This window comes from Oncorhynchus keta, chromosome 1 (genome assembly GCF_023373465.1).
Source record: "Oncorhynchus keta strain PuntledgeMale-10-30-2019 chromosome 1, Oket_V2, whole genome shotgun sequence".
Taxonomy (NCBI): Eukaryota; Metazoa; Chordata; class Actinopteri; order Salmoniformes; family Salmonidae; genus Oncorhynchus; species Oncorhynchus keta.
In genome coordinates, this window is record NC_068421.1 from 48,993,684 (window position 1) to 49,015,552 (window position 21,869).

Consider the following 21,869-nt stretch of genomic DNA (forward strand, 5'->3'; position numbering starts at 1 on the left):
ATCACCTGCTGTTTCAGCTCGACCTGCCTTACTTCCAGCTGGGTGGAATGTATCCCTAATTTCAATGAGGGAATAGTATTCTGTGCTGAGAGGTTGACTTTCCGCTTGGGGTTGCTCGTCTTTGGGGTTATGTAATGAAGAGGTCTGGTCTGACCTGCTCGGGGTGGGTTATCTTTCTCAAGGGAGAGCTTCTCCTGCTGAGCTATTTCTTTGATTAGGTGAAAGTCCAGCTGAAACTGTTTGTGGTTGCCCTGTACCAATACTGTTCCACACTTATAGAGATTTATATTAGCTGACTCAGAGTCCTCATTGTCTAGTATCCTGAGTTTCCACCCATCGGTAACACCCCCTTAACAGAGGGGTAGTGTGTTAATATAGCACTGTGCCATCCCAGGGGATGGTCTGTGTGGAAGATAAGGTTGCTTATGTTCCCATTTTTATAATAGTCAGTGTCTCTTGATTATCAATAAGGAACTTAATTTTGTACTCTTTTCTTGTCTTATTATTCTTTACATACAGATGGTACTGTATTTTAATTACCTCTGAAGAGCAGGAGGGTGCATCTAAGGTCTCTCCATTTGGTTGAGGCTCTCCTGCCATTGTTGGGCTCAAGGGCTTTGACAACTCGCGCTTCACACGTCAGTGCTAATTGAAGTTGTATCTCTTTGTCCTGGCAAGCTTGGTAGCATTAGCATTCAGTCTCCGTTCCAGGTTGGATGGTGTTTTCAGGTTTCTATTTGTTTGACAGAGCATTTGCTGTATAGTTTGGGAATAATAATCCTTGGGTGTAGGAAGCATTCCAGGTAATTCCAGGTAATTCTGTCCAAAATCAGGTTGTCGGTTTGGAGCTTTGATTTGGAGTGAAGGTTAACTGTTGGCACAATTATTAGAAAATGGTTCAAGATGACGGTCAATCACCCTCGGTCTGGGACTCCATGCAAGATATCACCTCGTGGGGCATCATTGATCATGAGGAAGGTGAGGGATCAGCCCAGAACTACACGACAGAACCTGGTCAATGACCTTGAGAGCTGGGACCACAGTCTCAAAGAAAACCATTAGTAACACACTACGCCGTCATGCATTAAAATCCTGCAGCGCACGCAAGGTCACCCTGCTCAAGCCAACGCATGTCCAGGCCCGTCTGAAGTTTGCCAATGACCGGGTGAGGGCCTCTTCCATCTGAGGTAGGGGATGAGGAGCGCCCAGGAGTTCGCTCTGGAGATTCGGACCCTGGCTGCTGGCGCGGGTTGGAGCAACAGAGCCCTGATCGACCATTATTGCTGCAGTCTGTGCAAGGACGTCCGTCGGGAGTTGGCCTGCAGAGACACCACCCGAACATTCGACCAGCTGGTGGACCTGTCCATCCGGCTGGATAACCTGCTGGCTACCCGCGGACGTTCAGATCGGGGTCTGTTGTTTCCATCCCCCCGCACCCTCTCTCCAATACCCATGGAGCTGAGAGGGGCGGTGCGCAGGGAGGGGGTTCCAGCTCGTGCACCATCTGTGGCCGCAGAGGTCACACTGCCAGTCGGTGCCGGATTGGTTCCTCTGGGTATCAAGGCAGCAGGCAGGGTGCTCCGGCGTCACCCCAGGTGAGCCGGCACCATTCTCACCAAGAGCCCTCTGTGACCACATATGTTTTTGTATGTGACTTTTCATGAGTTTTCCCCGCATTCCCCAGCATAAGGCGCTCGTCGATTTAGGCGCGGCTGTGAATTTTATCGATAGATCGTTCGCTCATAGTTTAGGGATCCCCATTGTTCCTGTGGCTGTGCCCTTCCCCGTTCACACCGTAGATAGTCGACCATTAAGGTCAGGGTTGATTAGGGAGGCCACCGCTCCTCTGGGCATGGTGATACGGGGGTCACAAGGAGAGAATTAGTCTCTTTCTCATTGATTCTCCTGCATTTCCCGTGGTGCTAGGACTATTCTGGTTAGCTTGTCATGACCCCACTGTTTCTTGGCAGCAGAGGGCTCTCATGGGGTGGTCGCGAGAGTGCTCGAGGAGGTGTTTAGGGGTTTCTGTTGGTGCTACTACGGTGGAAAGTCTCCACATTCCCCCTGAATAAGCCGCTTTGGCTCTTGCCTTCTCCAAAAAGAAGGCGACTCAATTACCACCTCATCGACGGGGTGATTGTGCGAGAAACCTCAGGGGTGGAGATGGAGAGTGACCGCATTTCAGCAGTGCCGACTCCCACCACGGTAAAGGAGGTGCAGCCTTTCTCAGGGTTTGCCAACTACTACAGGAGGTTAATCCGGGGTTTTGGTCAGGTAGTGGCTACCATTACCTCACTGCTGAAGGGGGGCCCGGTATGTTTGCAGTGGTCGGCTGAGGCAGACAGGGCTTTTGGTCACCTGAGGGCTCTGTTTACCTCAGCTCCCGTGCTGGCCCATCCGGATCCCTCTTTGGCATTCATAGTGGAGGTGGACGTGTCCAAGGCTGGGATAGGAGCTGTGCACTCTCAGCGCTCGGGTACGCCACCGAAGCTCTTCCCCTGTGCCTTCTTCTCAAAGAAGCTCAGGCCATAAACTATGACGTGGGGGACCGGGAGCTGTTGGCTGTCGTCGAGGCCTTGAAGGCGTGGAGACATTGGCTTGAGGGGGCTAAACACCCTTTTCTCATCTGGACTGACCACCGCTATCTGGAGTACATCCGGGCAGCGAGGAGACTGACCCCTCGCCAGGCAAGGTGGGCCATGTTTTTCACCCGTTTTGTGTTCACCCTTTCCTACAGACCATGCTCCCAGAACGTGAAGGCAGACGCATTGTCCCTGCTTTATGACACAGAGTAGCGTCCCATGGATCCCACTCCCATACACCCCGCCTCCTGCCTGGTGGCGCCGGTGGTCTGGGAGCCTGATGCAGACATTGAGCAGGAGTTACGTGCAGAGCCCACTCCTGTCCAGTGTCCCGCTGGGCGTCTGTACGTCCTGTCTGCTGTTCGTGACCGGTTGATCTATTGTGCCCACATGTCACCCTCCTCTGGTCATCCAGGCATCAGTCGGACAGTGCGCTGTCTCTGTTCACTCTGTTGAAGATAAGCTAGCCAGCCATGCTGATGGTTCCAGTGGGGGTGGTGAGAGTAGCGTACTACGGTTATTTCACAAGAGTAGTAGGATGGTTTGAAATGTTTGAGATATTTGTCTCAGAGGTGAGGATATTTGTCTCAGTCTAAGAGGTGAGCTTTTCACCTACACCTCGTGTTGATTATTCAGGTTTCAAGATTCAGACCACTTCACACGCACTGCTGCAACCTGGCAATGTTCCGGTCTGAAATGTTAATTCTTAGTCAGTCCTTTCAAGCACTCTGGTCGAAAAGAACGGGTCCATCAGGCTGACACGCTCTTCTGACCTCACTTGGGGCATGGCTACCTAATGTGCAAAGGATATGATCGGAAGTAATCTCTTATGACTCCTAAAATCACATTCATATCTTAACAAAAATACTGTCATTGTTTTTCATATCAAATGCACAACGTATTGGATGAAAACTTGACAGATAAAGGGGATATACTTGCCAAGTAACAGTATTTTGTCCATACAGTTTTTAATGGCACTAGCTCCACCCCTGGGGTGTTGTTGACTGGATCCTCAGACAGTTGTTTTACCCCTATTAATTCAGTTCTCGGGTGTTGTTTAGTGCTCCTCCTTTAATCTAAGTTGTCCTCTTAACGGCTTATTCAAGTTTAGCATGTGTACACGTGTATGCGAATGCAGCAGGTGGGGTCAAATTGTTTGGAGCAATGTCCACTATCCTATTCATAGTAGCCTAAAGTGTTAGTTGTAATGTACAGGGTGCTTCAAGGAGGACCATAGCTTGCTGGTTCCTGGTACAAAAGGCTGAGAAACACTGAATAGGATGTCAGATTTCTTTGAATCTTCTTATCAATAAAACAAATGTATTTAAAGGGATAGTTCATCAGAAGTGTATGTTTGGGTTTAATTAATCTTACCTTGAGCTGTGTCTGTAGGCCAGTAGTGACAGCATCCACAATAATCCGTTGTTTACTTTTGCCACAGCCAGGAGTAAGCATGCTTAGCATCTTCCCCCCAAAATATATGTAATCTATGGTACCGATGTTAGCAAAGCTGCACAGCAGGCCGAAACTCCCTCTGTGAGTATTGTGGATGCTGTCACTACTATCTTACAGACACAACTTGAGGTAAGAGGAATATGATCCAAGTAATTTAGGATGAACTACCGGTTTAAGTATAGTATTTATTTGGTCAATATCCACAGTTATCATTTTAGTGGCATTTGATCTAGCTACATCTTCCCTTGTTAATAAATTAGAAGTAGAAGTCAATGAAGTGAAAGTGATACAACATTCTGTCTATTCTTCAGCCAGGTCACCCATGATACAAGTCAGTATTCGATGTCCATCCATGTTTGAGGACGTAGGCCACTAGGGGCAACAGTTACGTTCAAGTAGGTTTTGGTATGCTAGTGCATTGTGGACAGGGATAGCTGATGGGAGTAGGCATCTCCCTCTGATTCCAAAGGTTGCAAGTTTGAATCCAGCAATAGAAAGTTATTTTTGGTTTAAGCCTATCCCTTAACTCTTACCTTAACCATTAATGCCCAACCTTAAAATTTCAGAGTTAATGCCTAAACGTAACCCTAACCTTAAAAATCTGGAGTTAATGCCTAAAAGTAACCTTAAAACCTTAGAAATGTGATGTTTGAGAAACATGGATGAACGTCTAATTCTGAAGTGAGACTGTGAGAGCTAGTTAATATTCTTACAGTGCAAGTTTATTGTAGTATGCAATGAATGATCAATTTGAGTTCAATCTGATAAATTGTTATACGGTACCACACACCCATTCCCAGGGGCCTTTTCAGGCCTGTTGTTGTACATGTCATAGGTAGTAATTTAAAGCATCAGTGGAGATTGAAATTAGTTCCCACACTATGGTCTGGAAAGTTGACAGCCTTCATTACATTGACACATAGTGTTTGGACTTCCTCCCTTCCTATATTTTCTTTACTGTACATAAATTCAGAACAAGGACCCCTTGTCTTAGTTAGCATTCTTGTTCGGGGTTCAATATTATGTCTAATACTAACCTCTGATCAGATATCATTCTTTGTTTAAAATGCAAACCTGAGGGTAAACAGAGCAATATGAGCTAAATTTATGTGAGAATATGTGAGAAGTATTTGAGAATAGACATAGGTGGGCATAGGCACCAAGGACATGTCATGGACGAACAACACCACCACTCTTGTCAAGAGGGCGCAACAGCGTCTCTACTTCCTAAGGCGGCTGAAGAAATTTGTCATGCCATCCCGGGGACTCTCCAAATACAACTGCTGCACCATCGAGAGCTTCCTGACCATTTGCATCACGGCCTGGTATGGGAATTGCTTTCTCCACAACCACAAGGCCCAGTACATCACTGAAGATGGCCCAGTACATCACTTGGACTGTGTTCCGACATATCCAGTACATCTACTTGAAACGGTGCCTGAGGAATGCCTGCAGCATCATCAAGGACCCAACACACCCCAGCCACGAGCTGTTCACTCCCTTACCGCCGGACAGATAGTATCGGAGCATGAGGTCTGATACCAACAGGCTCAGAGACAGTTTCAGTCTAAAAGCCGTCAGACTGCTGAGCACTTAATCTGGACTGACCACATGCTCTGATCTTCGCACCTTAGCACGCACGCTAGCACACACACACACACACACACACATTGCATTTTCGAGAAGAAACTCGTCGGACGGTCTATCAAGTCACATGCGCCAAATACATCAGGTATAGGTAGACCTTACAGTGAAATGCTTACTTACAAGGCCCTAACCAACAATGCAGTTAAAAAATATGAATAAGAACAATAAATAAAAGTAACAAGTAGTTAAAGAGCAGCAGCAAAATAACAATAGCAAAACTATATAAAGGGGGTTCCTGTACAGAGTCAATCTGCGAGGTCACTGGTTAGTTGAGGTAATTGAGGTAATATGAACATGTAGCTAGAGTTATTAAAGTGACTATGCATAGATAATAACATAGAGTAGCAGCGGCATAAAAGAGGGGTGGGGGGCAATGAAAATGGTCTGGGTAGCCATTTGATTAGATGTTCAGGAGTCTTATGGCTTTGGGGGTAGAAGCTGTTTAGAAGCCTCTTGGACCTAAACATGGAGCACCTGGTACCACTTGCCGTGCGATAGCAGAGAGAACAGTGTATGACCAGGGTGGCTGGAGTCTTTGACAATTTCTAGGGACTTCCTCTGACACAGCATGGTGTAGAGGTCCTGGATGGCAGGAAGCTTGGCCCCAGTCATGTACTGGGCCGTATGCACTACCCTTGCAGTCCGAGGCTGAGAAATTGCCATACCAGGCAGTCATGCAACCAGGATGCTCTCGATGGTGCAGCTGTAGAACCTTTTGAGGATCTCAGGACCCATGCCAAATCTTTTCATTCTCCTGAGGGGGAATAGGCTTTGTCGTGCCCTCTTCACGACTGTTTTGGTGTGCTTGGACCATGTTAGTTTGTTTGTGACGTGGACACCAAGGAACTTAAAGCTCTCAACCAGCTCCACTACAGCCCCGTTGTTGAGAATGAGGGCGTGCTCGGTCCTCCCTTTCCTGTAATCCACAATCATCTACTATGTCTTGATCACGTTGAGGGAGAAGTTGTTGTCCTGGCACAACACAGCCAGGTCTCTGACCTCCTCCCTATAGGCTGTCTTGTCGTTTTGGTGATCAGGCCTACCAAATGTAATGATGGTGTTGGAGTCGTGCGTGGCCATGCAGTCATGAGTGAACCGGGACTGAGCGCGCACCACTGAGGGGCCCCTGTATTGAGGATCAGCATGGCGGATGTGTTGTTACCTGCACTTACCACCTGGGGGAGGCCCATCAGGAAGTCCAGGATCCAGTTGCAGAGGGAGGTGTTCAGGGTCCTTAGCTTATTGATGAGCTTTGAGGGCACAATGGTGTTGAACGCTGAGTTGTAGTCAATGAATAGCATTCTCACTATGTGTGTTCCTTTTGTCAATGGTGTTGATATGAGCCATGACCAGCCTTTCAAAGCACTTCATGGCTACATATGTGAGTGCAACGGGTCTGTAGTCATTTAGGCAGGTTACCTTAGTGTTCTTAGGCACAGGGACTATGGTGTTCTGCTTGAAACATGCTTGGTATTACAGACTCGGACAGGGACAGGTTGAAAATGTCAGTGAAGACACTTGCCAGTTGGTCAGCGCATGTTCGCAGTACACTTCCAGCGTTTTTTTTTTCTCAGCTCCTACTTTTCTCAGTCTCTCTATTCTCACCCTCTTAGTTTTGACCCTTGCCTGTCCTGACTCTGAGCATACCTGCCTGCCCCTAACCCTGAGCCTGCCTGCCGACCTATACCTTCGCCTCCCCACCTCTGGATTGTTGACCTCTGTACCGTTGCCCCACTTCTGGTTTACTGACCCCTGCCTGCCTTGACCTGTCTATTGCCTGCTCCTGTTTGAATATTAAACCATTGTCAATTCGATGTGTCTGTATCTGGGTCTTACCTTGTTTCCGGATAGCTTCCCTTTGTAGCGTGTAATTGTTTTCAAGCCCTGCCACATCCGATGAACGTCGAAGCCAGTGTAGTATGATTCGATCTTAGTCCTGTATTGACACTTTGCCTGTTTGATGGTTCGTCGGAGGGCATAGCGGGATTTCTTATAAGCTTCTGGGTTAAAGTACCGCTCTTTGAAAGCGGCAGATCTAGCCTTTAGCTCAGTGCGGATGTTGCCTGTAATCGATGGCTTCTGGTTGGGGGGGGGTACGATGTCATCGATGCATTTATTGATGAAGCCAATGACTGGTGTGGTGTACTCCACAATGCCATAGGAAGGATCCCGGAACATATTCCAATCTGTGCTAGTAAAACAGTCCTGTAGCTTAGCATCTGCTTAATCTTAGCATCTGCTTCATCATTAAAAATAAGAATTTCTTCTTAACTGACTTGCCTAGTTAAATAAAGGTAAATCTCACCACTTTTGTATTGAGTCACTGGTGCTTCCTGCTTTAATTTTTGATAGAATTATGGTCAGATTTGACAAATGGAGGGTGAGGGAGAGCTTTGTACGCATCTCTGTGTGTGGAATAAAGGTGGTCTAGAGTTTTTTTCCCCTCTGGTTGCACATTAACATGCTGATAGAAATTTGGTAAAACATATTTAAGTTTCCTTGCATTAAACAGGGGTGTCAATAATTTTGACCCCTACATTTTTGAGAAAGAAAGTATAACGTGTTAAACTAAATCTCTTTCTCTGAGCAATTGTATTAGTACAAGATAATATAATTCCCCCTTTTTTTTAGCAAATAATATAGCTGAGTATGTGAATTATTTATTTTATACAATCATGTTAATGCCTAACCTTAAGAATTTGAAGTTAATGCCTTCTTAAAGAGGCTGTGAATTTTTTCAGATTTTTGTTAAAAATCGCACAAAATTTCAACGTCCTGCTTCTCATGCCAGGAATATAGTATATGCATATGATTAGTATGTGTGGATAGAAAACACTCTGAAATTGCCCCCAATTTCAACATGTGCCTCCTTTAGAGCATGTATGTCCAGGAGGAGCTCCAGCAGCACCCAGGGGAGGAAGGCAGAGACAAAGAGGCAAAGCTAGATGTTTTACTCCGCCCAAATTTCTGTCCACTAAAATAATTTTGTATGGAGGCCAATGAGAGAGTGTCGAATTTGGTCAACAAAAAATGTAATTGCAAATTTTCTATGTGAGCCTTATTTATTTTACCTTATTTATTTATTTATTTAACTAGGCAAGTCAGTTAAGAACAAATTTAAATGTTCAATGATGGCCTAGGAACAGTGGGTTAACTGCCTGTTCAAGGGCAGAATGACAGATTTGTACCTTGTCAGCTCGGGGATATGAACCTTGCAACCTTTCGGTTTCTAGTCCAACGCTACAGTGCCTTGCGAAAGTATTCGGCCCCCTTGAACTTTGCGACCTTTTGCCACATTTCAGGCTTCAAACATAAAGATATAAAACTGAACTTCTGGAGAGAGGTTGCTGCACTGAAAGTAAAGGGGCTGAATAATTTTGCACGCCCAATTTTTCAGTTTTTGATTTGTTAAAAAAGTTTGAAATATCCAATAAATGTCGTTCCACTTCATGATTGTGTCCCACTTGTTGTTGATTCTTCACAAAAAAAATACAGTTTTATATCTTTATGTTTGAAGCCTGAAATGTGGCAAAAGGTCGCAAAGTTCAAGGGGGCCGAATACTTTCGCAAGGCACTGTATAACCACTAGGCTACCCTGCCGCCCCAAGGCTACCCCTTATGTGGTGAAATAAAAGTTTCCTAATGGTCAGGTTGTTACAAATGCACTGATATAAGTGGACGCTTGTGGCGTTTCTGCAACGTACCCTATTGTACCTGTTGTCATAATGATAGAGGACTCCGTCATAGAACCACCCCACGCCTACTGTGATGTCTGGGCTCACGGGGGTGTGGCCACTGACTAGTTAATCTTTATATGAAAATCCATAGTCTCATGTAGAAGGTTAACCTCACATTACATTTTTCACAAATAGTTTAATGTTTAATCACATACGTTTCACAATATTTAGATGTAAACCTGACAGCTGAGAAATGTACAATTTAAGAGATACAGTTATGTGTGTTTCCTGACCCTCATGAGATCACCAAATGAAACACACTTGACATGACTGTCCCTTAAGTGTCCACGGACCACTCCCACATTCTCAAAAATAGAAATATTGTTTAATTATTCAAACTTTTGATGTTCAAGGGTCTCTCTGTGTTCCAAAGTTTACATTCCAATCTCGAACACTACAGAGCATAGGGGCAGCGTATTTTATAACCGACCATAAAACAGTCAACTTCCCGCTCTCCCCCTCTATGAGAGAGAGCACGCTGTAGAGCGGACCCCCCTGTAAACCTGATATTTTTCCATGGACATTGCCATTGAGGGCTTCCACCATTTTAAAGTAGTCAACTGGGTGGGAAGTCCTTTGCATTGGGAGCAATCAGCCAATGAAGAAGAATAACACTTACTACTTTCAAATGGAGACAGCCTCGATGGCACTGCCCATGCTGTTATAGACACTATAATGGCAGATAAAAAGATGAGTCCTCTATCTGTATGACCTGTTGGTCACACGAGTATCTGCCCTCTCATTGGCTAGAATGTCCCATCCTGATCTCGCCTATTCCCACCTGCCCACCATCTTCGTTGACATGTATTTCCATTGTTAGAGCAGTCACTCGAATATCTTGTCAATATAATAGACGATCTTTGAGGAAGCCTTATGAAGGGAGTTGGCAAGCAGGAGTGATGAGTGCATTATAAGAAGAGAATCAACCGAGAATCGTCAAAACAATTACTAAGCGACAGTCGAGAGGGGGAGAGCCTTCGTGTGCACAATGAAGACATAACAAGGGGGATTTTACTTGACTGACGGAATTGTTGTCCATTTGAATCCGAGGACACTGAAGCTTTTTGCAGCGCAGTGAAGATTGTTGGGCGCTTCGCGTTGAAGTGGGGTCTGGTAGCGCACTTATCGCGGCGGGCTACCTCAGTTAAAACACCGGCAAAAAATACATGTCAAGAACTCTTGCGTTTCAGCACCTAAAACAAGGACAGTTCCTTTCCTTTCGCGAAACCTTCAACGCCTCAACTAGAGGGGGCATTTGAAACATTCCGCCTCTTTTTCCAGAACTCTTTGCACATATGAACACTTCCAGTGTAGCCTAGTGTATCTGTATTGCAAGCCTAAAAGTAACCTCCAAATCCATCGTCGGAGAATCAGCAACTGACTTTGAGCTCAATATGTACCAGGGACATTTGCAGGTAAGATGATTTGTTCCTTTTAACATAAATGCATTCGATTTGTATGTGAGGGTGTATACCAGTAATCTACATGGCAATTCAGTATAACATTATTTATCTAGTCTAGTTCTGGAACAGTACCTGGGCTTGAGGAAACGACCAATATGACAAGAACTCATTTCATGCCCAGGATCCTTCAATTAAAAGTATTATTAGCCAGCTCTACAAAACATGGTTAAGTTCAGGGTTAAGGTTAGGGTTAGGTAATTGTTATGGTTAAGGTAAGGGTTGGGATCAGGTTTTAGGGTAGGGACGGCACAGGTATTCGGGATTTCTCTAACCTCAAACAATGATGCCAAGTATGTCCAGGTGACTGGAAACAGTAGTATGGGGAGACATAGGAACCTGATGTCAAATGATTTGGGAATATAAGCTTTGCTCACCCAATATAGTTAATTTGTCACTTTTTTATATGGTCCTAAATTAAGCCCTATCAAGCAAATACAGAGTTCATTACACATAACTCATGGCAGAGGTTAATTTTACCTCAAGAGAGCTCTACCCACATGCAATTGATTGATTTTGAGACAGTGAAACTGGGAAAGAGATCAAATCAAAATCATATCAAATGTTATTAGTTACATGCACCGAAATCAACAGGTGAAATGCTTACTTACGAGCCCCTAACCAACAATGCAGTTAAAAAATAAAATAAAAATGTGAATAAGAAATAAAAGTAACAAGTAATTAAAGAGCAGCAGTAAAATAACAATAGCGAGACTATACAAAGGGGAGTACTGGTACAGAGTCAATGTGTGGGAGCACCGGTTAGTCGTGGTAATGTACTGGGACGTACGCACCACCCTCTGTAGTGCTTTGCGGTTGGAGACCGAGCAGTTGCCATACCAGGCAGGGATGCTCTTGATGGTGCAGCTGTAGAATCTTTTGAGGATCTGAGGATCCATGCCAAATCTTATCAGTCTCCTGAGGAGGAATAGGTTTTGTCGTGCCCTCTTCACGACTGTCTTGGTGTGCTTGAACCATGTTAGTTTGATGGTGATGTGGACACCAAGGAACTTGAAACTCTCAACCTGCTCCACTACAGCCCTGTCGATGAGATTGGGGGCGTGCTCGGTCCTCTATTTCCTGTAGTCCACAATCATCTCCTTTGTCTTGATATATTATAGGCTAGGACCTACAGTAATAATATCTGTAAGAATAATAGTCCCTTAGCAAGAAAGTAACAAAACTGAATTTTCAGTTGATGATGGTTATACTAGACCTATCATGTCATGGTCATCTTTTAGTCTGCATAACAAATCCCAATTTTAACATCTTCGTCAGATAGATATAGCCAGTTGATTCAGAGATTCACGTTCATTCTACAGTTATTGGTTGTGTAACAAAGGCCCTCTCCAAACATAGCTTATGGCATTAAGGACCAGTTAAATATTCCATAATGTAATACTCAAGCAGCTGTGTTGATCTGAAACACATTGGTAGTCTGTTTTTTTTTTCTTATGTAGAGAAACTGAGTATTTGCTTTAGTTGGAGAGTTTGGCAAACAACAGTATAGCCCTCAGAAAATGTTGGAAATGAACAACTAATATCACGGTTCATATCATATTATATCTATAATCTTGTTAGTGTTTTGAGGCAGAAAAAGGCCACAGTACTCCAACTCTTTCTTGGTCTCATCTCATGACTGACATCTTATAATTGTAATCATCCTTACAACCTATATGCTTAATCCCTATAACAAATCATTAATATGTTATTAGATCATTTCCCAGCCAATTCTATTCAGGATAATGTCACATATCTGTCAAGAGCAATAGGGTTAGTCAAACAATGTATTGTAACATTTATTTATAGATACAATTGAATATATTCGATAGGATAAAACAGCCAGGACAGTGACATACTACTTAGGGATAGTGTGAATGCAAGCTGTTTCTGTTTTTAATGATCATATACTTTCTAAGTGTCCCATCTCATGGTTGGAACACATTTGTCTATGGCTTTGTTTTTAGATCATAGCAGGTAGGCAATACAGGATAACACATTTTCCATGTTTGTTTATGAAGTTAATTTAGCTGTAAAACTAAACAGATCTGTTCAAAGAGAGCACTTCATTCACGAATGACCCATCACAAGACAACACTTTTCTCCTTAAAGCCGATTTCCAGTCTATGCTGTTTATTCCTTTGTTAAAGGGTGCTGTAAATGCAACCAGTACAAACTATGCTGTCTGTACCTTTATCTTTTGTTCTGACATTTATGTGAACTCAATTTCTAACATAGAAGGATGTGGATGATACTACAGTGGCTTGATTGTGAAGATGTTGTTTACAAATCACTCGCAAAATGTGTGGAATTAAAAGTAATTTTTTTACATGGTAAAGTATATTTTTTTCACTTTACTTTATGCCTGACAGCCAAGTCTTGAACACATTTAGTTGGGCACTGTATTCATCTATCTGGATATTAAGTTAATATATGCCAGGATATGCCTGCTTTTTAACAATTCATAGAGTGGATGTGACCTTTGGATAGAGTCTTGAGACTCAGAATAAATCATTGTGAGTTGTATTCTGTGTTTTCTTGTGCTGTCTGCATTCTGTAGCTCAGAATCTTAAGAAGATTGCATACTGGTAAGTAACTGCAGTAGCGCAGAACCTTTCAGTGGGTTCTCTAGTCAGACCTATCGTTTACCTTCCCTATACCTGGAAATCAGAGGAGGCTAGTGGGAGGAGCTATAGGAGGATGGACTCATTGTAATGGCTGGAATGGAATATGGCAATGGAGTAAAACACGTGGTTTCCAGATGTTTGATGTGCTTGATGCTATTCCATTTATTCGATTCCAGACATCACTATGAGCCCTTTGTCGTGTCTGGACTATCATTAAATGTGAAGACTGATTTATATCAAATCAGTTCTCTAGATTTAATTATTAAGTGGTTAAACTAATCATGTAAACGTTAATTAACTAGGAAATCGTAGCACCAAATGTTGAGATTTCCCGAACATAACTCTTCAGATATTTTAATATCTGATCAATTGCAGTCTTCTATTAATGAATTATTACCTCCTCATCAGTTGTCATTACTGAGCATCTCAAACCATTGGATATCTGCACAAACCCGAGCCTTAATCATGAACCAGCAATATACAATATGGCTTAATTATTTATTTACTAACTAACTAAATAATCACACAAAATTATATAACAAACAAACAGTAGATATTTGGGTTACTACATGATACAAAGAAAAGGTCCCTAGCGGACGAAGCCGATATGACGGCTTGGTAGACAAAGGAAAGGGGTGGGGACTGAGAGAGCGGGAAAGACAAAATGGATTAACTACACACAGTTGATAATTATATTAATTGAAATGCTAATCCTTTGCACATGAACGGCCGCTCATTCGAGAATAATTGCAATGTCTGTATTTACGCCCGTATGTTGTTGTTATCTTCTCTATTGGAATCACCGGTCCGTCTGCTGGAGAGTCAGTTCATCAGAGAGTCTCTGGTTAACTTCCCCAGAAGTAACAATGTCCTTTGTGGTTGTATCTTTCTCCACGGATCTGGATAGTGTGTGTTGTAATGGATATGTCAGGCCTACAGATGGTTGTTGCATAGAATAGATGCTTCCGCGGTTGTCGGTATTCTCGTACTAGACTTCCAGCTGCGGACTAATAATTGTACGTCTAAGATTTGCTCTTATTCTGCATTCATCGATAGTCTCAGAGTTTAACCATTTACAGACGTGTAGCCAAAACTACACGCTGTATGGTCTCCGTGGCCAATAGAATTGTAGCCATTCCAATGTGTGGATCTCCATCCTGGCATTCTCTGACTTACATTTTGTAGGAAGTGGGTTTTATACTCTGTGGATGAAGGGGTGGTTCTATGACGCCTACTGTGATGTCTGGGCTCACGGGGGTGTGGCCACTGACTAGTTAATCTTTATATGAAAATCCATAGTCTCATGTAGAAGGTTAACCTCACATTACATTTTTCACAAATAGTTTAATGTTTAATCACATACGTTTCACAATATTTAGATGTAAACCTGACAGCTGAGAAATGTACAATTTAAGAGATACAATTATGTGTGTTTCCTGTCCCTCATGAGATCACCAAATGAAACACACTTGACATGACTGTCCCTTAAGTGTCCACGGACCACTCCCACATTCTCAAAAATAGAAATATTGTTTAATTATTCAAACTTTTGATGTTCAAGGGTCTCTCTGTGTTCCAAAGTTTACATTCCAATCTCGAACACTACAGAGCATAGGGGCAGCGTATTTTATAACCGACCATAAAACAGTCAACTTCCCGCTCTCCCCCTCTATGAGAGAGAGCACGCTGTAGAGCGGACCCCCCTGTAAACCTGATCCATCAGAATGTCACCGTCATCCTGTAGCCAGTTAGTGATGCTAATGACAACTGTATGCATCTTATGTGCACACAAATGATTTCCCCTTAATTAAATGTCTCCTGAAAAGTTGGCTTAAATAACAGAAAAATATGATAATTATTTGTATCAGTTGATGGCCATTGTTTTACAAACACATTCCCCTCTTCTAAATGCTCAATTAAAGGGGAATTGCACTAAAAAAAATAATTCTCCAGACCACATCTTCTGATGATATTTAACACTAGAACCGCCATAGGCCACTGACATTTGATTTTGTCAATAAAAAATGTCTGCCCCCCCAAAATATCTGTCCTGCTCCTTCACTGACTTTTCCTAAATGTTTGTATTTTACACTGCTCATTTGTCAATTTTGAAATCACAAACAGAAAAGTATTTCACACCTACTCCTAACTTAATCCACCAAGACAATGTGCTGTAGGACCTTGGTACCCAGCCATGCGTTAATGCGTCTCTCTCTCCTCACTGAATGAATGACAAATGGATGAATGGGAGATAATTGTGCACCTTACTTCACAATTTAATTTAAATTAGGCCTGAATGACAAGGAGTGTGAAGAGGTTGAATAATTTAGAAAGACAATAGTGTAATGATGAATTTATTTATCAGCAGCAAATAATTTGACTGCACGCCTTGCGGGTTGATACCATTCTCTTTTATGTTTTACTTTGTAAAGAAGCAGTTATGGGACTGTTTTATTTACTATAACTCTTATTACTAATCAAATATATTGTAAGGGAAATAAAAACATGTTACATGTTGCAGTAGGCCTTTAGAATAACGCTAAACATATCATTTACTCTATCCAGCGACGCAAACGACGCCAGCCCATAGAAAGAATGACAATGGATGGAATGGGCGATCAGTGTGTAAGTTACTTCACAATCTGATTTAAAAGCCCGGAAGTTGTGTGTTGACTGTGGACCCGAAGCATAAAGAGAAGGCCTAACTGAATGATGGGGGTGAAGAGGTTGGTTTAATTTAGAACAACAAAAGTGTAAAGGATGAGTTTGTGTTACGCCTATTCATCAGCGTTGGCGCTCATGTTAATCATGCGCGCCTTGCAGGTTGATAATGGTGCATGTGACTTCGGTTAAGTTTTGGTTAGCCGCCGATGTTGAAACCAAGTACTTGCTCAATGTCAATGATAAAAGTAAAAAATAAAGTCAAAATAAAACATAATAAAAAGCATGTTTGAATGTCGGGGTTTTTACCACTAATGCATGTTTGCCTGAGGCTGATGCCGTGCAGGTGTTTGTACACATGCATGTACACACACTCTCATTCAAATACACGCATACACGGACACACACACACACACACAGTGCCAGACATGCACTCAAACATATACAGTTGGCATTGCTGTCATGATTTTAGTTGTCCTTGATGTCCTTTGTTTTTTTTTGCATTGTTGTTTGCTGTTTTCTACTGGCTTTTTCTTTTTTCACTTTAGTTCATTTTCTTGGGGTGGGGAAAGGAATTAATTGTATTTTGGTGGGGGGACTGTGGGAGGGGTCTCGGATGGTTGAGGGACAGCTATTGCGGAACTGTGGAGGGGACCTGGGGGGGTTCAGGTTCATATATTTTGGCCTGGTGGGAGATCTGTCAACGTGCCCTTGAGCAGGGCATTGACTCTGGGTGCCTCTGTGTGTCGCTCTGAATGGGAGTCTGTTGGATGACTGGTGTGGTGTAGTTGTTGAGTGGTTTCACTGCAAGTATATTGTTTGTTTCGGGTATTCAATAAAAAATACAAAATACACAAACAAAAAAGAACTTGCTCAACGGGGACTTTCTGAGATTGTGGTTTTGAGACTCATGAGCCTTATATTGGCAAAGACAGAAATGTGACTATTGGACAACTTCTTCACATCAATTTCCCTGGCAGACAAGTTGATTGCAAAGGAGACTAGCCTGCTAGGAACAGTGAACAAACAAAGGCAGGAGGTACCCCCTCTGCGCAAAACAACATACCAACGGAGTTGTACTCCACATCAGTGATGGAGAGTGGTAAAAGCAACACTCATGGTGTACAGATGTAATATAAATAAGAGTGTTTGCATCCTCAGCACCATGCATCCCACTGGATCTGGCATGTAAAGCTTCGTGAGCCGCCAATCAGGCCGATCCTGTTCTCCCTCTTCCCCAAGCACCACAGCTTCCACTCGGGAAAAATAAGACCATGTCAAGTTGGCAGGTGCACACAAAACAAGGCCTATGAAAACTGTGTGCAGTGCAACCGATTTGTTTGTGAGGCTTGCTCACACAAAGCCCGGAAGCTGTGTTGACTGTGGACCCGAAGCATAAAGAGAAGACGTGATTGATTCATGTGTAAAGGCATGGGTAAAACGGCACAATACCGTGTCCTATGTAATCAACATGACTGTTTTTATATCTTGTCATGAATATATTTCCCTTAATATTTCTTTCTGCAATTAATTATTTGCAATTGTTCATGCACAGGTGCTTTTGTTTTTGAATACAGCAATAAATTAACCTACACGCCTTGCTGGTTATATCACTATTATCTTTTTTATTTCTATTTTGTCAAAAGAAGCTAACTGAACTTTATTAATTACTTTAACTCTATTACTAATCAAATCTACAAATAAAGTTGATCGACTGGATTACACTGTAATGTTTTTTATTGTTAGGGAAACAAAACTTCGTAGAATTGTACAAAACATGTCCTTATAAAAAACATTTAAAAAAAAGAAAATTGATATATTCCCACAAATATTTCTTCATGCAATAGTTTATGTACTATTTATCAAGCATTTATTTATCAAGCATGTTTGCGCACCTTGATAAGCATCTGTGTCACGCCCTGACCTTAGAGAATAAATAAAAATCTCTATGTTTGGTTAGGTCAGGGTGTGACTCAGGTGGGAAAATCTGTTTTCTATTTCTTTGTTGTTTTGCTGAGTGTGGTTCCCAATCAGAGGCAGCTGTCTATCGTTGTCTCTGATTGGGGATCATATATAAGTTGTGATTTTCCGTTTGGGTTTTGTGGGGTGTTTTTTTCTGTTTAGTGTCTGTGCCTGACGGAACTGTTTGCTTTCGTTTTTGAATTTGTTATTTTTGTTTGAGTGTTCCCTGAAAATAAATATCATGAACACTTTCCACGCTGCGCTTTGATCCACTCTTCCTTCAACCAACGAAAGGCGTAATAATTGTAATATTCAGAGTAAAAAAAACAGAAAAACAGAGAAAACAGAATTATGGAAAACACAAGAGCCGCTGAGTTGTTTATTAGCAATTATTTTACAAGGTATATTATTGACAGGAAATGCATATCTTGTACACCAGGAACCCAGGGAAGACTTGCAGGGTAGAACAGAATGTGCCTATTTGAAAGTTTTGTTTTATATCTTTCAAATGTAGTAACAAGTCCATGTAGAATTAACAACCCTTTACATAATCCCATAGAAGCAGTGATCTAATATAACAATGTGCACTGTTCCCAGCCGGTACAGATACTGTGCATATCTGCATTTTGTCTGGTGGTAATGGGGCTACCCTTGCAAACATATCAGAGTGGTGTCCCGTATACATCAGGAGTTGCCTGATCCTGGTGCAGAATACACACAGGATTTCTCCCTTCCCATATTGACCGATAACTTTCAATTCAATAATAAAAAAGACAATACAAGTAAAAGTTGTATCTAGTACATTTTAATGCCGAGTGCCAGGTCTTTCATTTAGAGATATCAGTATCACGCCTGTCTATCAGTCTGGACTTCACCACATCTTGCAAGTCTCCATGTGCTGGCTTTACATGTTTCTGTGAAAACACACACACACAGTCACAGTTCTATTACCAATGTCAGACAGGTACTATGTTGAAGTCTGAACAGACTTAACCTACCTAATTCTGGTCTCCCCATCAATGACCGTTGGTGAGCAGACAAGAGGTGAGGCTGGCGGTAAGGTCTTAGCCAGCGCCCCATTGATGGGTTTGGCAGCGTCGGTCAGCTCATGGCCCCTCATCAGTGAAACTGGTCGGTCACACAGAGCACTGATTACATTATCAATGGTGGTTATGATTAGCATGGTGGAACCAACCTGATCGCTGCATTCACCTTTCTATTTCACTTCAGATATCAAGATATGTGACAAAAAATAAAATGATAACACACAGTGATCAGGCTGGTTCCACCAGGCTAGGTTATGAAGGTGAATTGGAACAAAACTCTAAACTGTTTTGATCTTTGACCATGTCCAATGTCACCAACCTTATTCAAGTGTCCTACTTGTTCCATTTATTGGAATTCTCACAGTGAGGGCAAAGTCTGCATGATGCTGAGGGTCCCCTTGCTGGTCTTCTCTGTTGCATGTCCGGCTGCAAACTGGTCATCTCTTGAACAATTGCAGCACACAATGCTCATAAACAATGTACTTCCTCTTATGAGGTGGTGTTGACTGAGAGAGCTTGTGACATGGTGATACAGTAGATAGCCAAGTAATAAATGTGGTCCTTCTGTGGCTCAGTTGGTAGAGCATGGCGCTTGTAACGCCAGGGTAGTGGGTTCGATTCCCGGGACCACCCATACGTAGAATGTATGCACACATGACTGTAAGTCGCTTTGGATAAAAGCGTCAGCTAAATGGCATATATTATTATTATTATTATTATTATATAATAAATAGCAAATTGTTGATAATGCACTTCACAACCAAAATTACTCTACTACTTTTATAACACACGGGAACTTTATTTAAACACACAATAATTTTGTATATGCTACGACCTAAATTGTAATGAGGTAGCAAAGTAGCTAGTTATCTAGCCTGCCTCACTAGCTAACATTCGCTAGCCTGCCTCACTTTATCAAAAGATAACCACTTACAAAACCAGCAATAATGTTATTTAAAGTTCTTAGCTAAATTATACCAGAGAGGTCATTATATTCCTGTATTTATGATTATACTCACAACCTCTGGTCGTTGCACACCAAGCTAGCATTACTGGTGCAGATTTGGGGACCGAGTAACCCCAACCACCGTGTACTAGGATCCTTTGTCAGGGTATGCAAACAAGGAACTTTGGCTGTGGAGGCATGGTCAATCCATATAGGGTTTTTCAGTCTACCATCCTTTGATTGCGTTGGGGGCGATGAAACAACAAAGCCCCATTCAATGAAGGGAAGTGAAGTGGGCGGAGTGGTGATTTGCATGTGGAGTTTGGCAAAAGGGTACATGATTTGTTGACATAGTTGTAATCCATACCCAACCTTAATTTACTAATTGTGACGCACTGAGGATCCAAACTCTGTTTTAGACGAGACTGACTTTACGACCAAAATGAGTAGTCCACCCTACAGAATAAACCAACATACCAATTACACTACAATAACATTCCTAGTAACGGTTATAGCATTATTTTTTTCTTGCTATTTATCTACCTTAGTTGGTTGCACTGACTGTAAGTCGCTCTGAATGACACAAATGTACATGGGAAAACAAACACTTGCAACGCATGCTGGGTATTATTCTAAACAAGTACACATTTGGTCGGTCAGGACCAAATGAAATCTGAATGAATCATAGAAGTCTAGCCTGTTTCACAAGTTTGAATAGCACTGTACTGCATAGTTCAGTACAGTAGAGCATAGTTCAGTACAGTAGAGTACAGTACCGAATGGTACAGGACAGTAGAGTTTTATTCAGTAGAGTAGAGTACATTATATTGTACTATACACTACTGTGCTGTACTCTACTGAACTATACTTGACTTTTCTTGTACTGTACTCTACTGTATTGTACAGTGCTGTGCTGTCCAAACTTGTGAAACTGAAGAACCAATCATAGACATCTATCACAGGAGGTTGGTGGCACCTTAATTGGGAAGGATGGGCTCGTGGTAATGGCTGGAGCGGAATCAGTGGAATGGTATAAAATACATCAAACAAATGGTTTCCATGTGTTTTATGCCATTAGATTCTCGCCATTCCACCCATTATGAGCCGTCTACCCCTCAGTAGCCTCCACTGACATCTATGTTTAGGCCACATCAAGGCTGGTCCGGACTGGACCAAATCTGAACCAATTATAGTCATCTATGTTTGGGCCAATGTTTAGGCTTTGAAGTCAAGGCCAGTCCGGACCAAATCTGAACCAAACATAGACGTCCAGGGTTGGGTAGGTTACTTTCTGAATGTAATCTTGTTAGTTACTAGTTACCTATCCAAAATTATAATCAGTCATGTAACTTTTGGATTACCCAAACTCAGTAAACAACAGCTGGTGCACGAAATCTAAGGAAGTTTCTAGATTTTGCTCGCCTGAAGTAGAGTATCTTGTTATAAATTGCAGACCCCACTACATGCCTAGAGAGTTTTCAGCTATACTTTTCGTGGCTGTTTATTTACCACCACAGACGGATGCTGGCACTAAGACCGCATTCAGTCAGCTGTATAAGGAAATAAGCAAACAGGAAACCACTCACCCAGAGGCGGCGCTCCTTGTGGCTGGAGACTTTAATGCAGAGAAACTTAAATCAGTTCTACCTAATTTCCATCAACATGTTAAATGTGCACTCAGAGGGAAAAATCATTCTAGATCACCTGCACTCCACACAGAGACACGTGCAAAGCTCTCCCTCGCCC

The 21,869-nt window shown here is 42.5% G+C and overlaps 1 protein-coding gene and 1 long non-coding RNA gene across 2 annotated transcripts in view; one reads left to right on the forward strand and one right to left on the reverse strand.

Annotated features, from left to right (window-relative positions):
- The first annotated feature begins 10,404 nt into the window (after positions 1–10,404).
- LOC118384519 (PEX5-related protein-like) overlaps positions 10,405–21,869 on the forward strand; it is a 160,265-nt gene continuing 148,800 nt past the window's right edge. The window contains exon 1 of the mRNA XM_052526575.1: positions 10,405–10,836. Coding sequence (XP_052382535.1) covers positions 10,816–10,836 — 21 coding nt within the window. The 5' untranslated portion in view covers positions 10,405–10,815. The remainder of the gene's footprint in view (positions 10,837–21,869) is intronic.
- Positions 18,941–20,318, reverse strand: LOC118395443 (uncharacterized). The gene is made up of 4 exons (XR_004827969.2): positions 20,197–20,318; positions 19,497–19,620; positions 19,130–19,259; positions 18,941–19,045 (listed from the first exon to the last, which is right to left on the reverse strand). It is a non-coding gene; the product is annotated as an uncharacterized LOC118395443 (long non-coding RNA).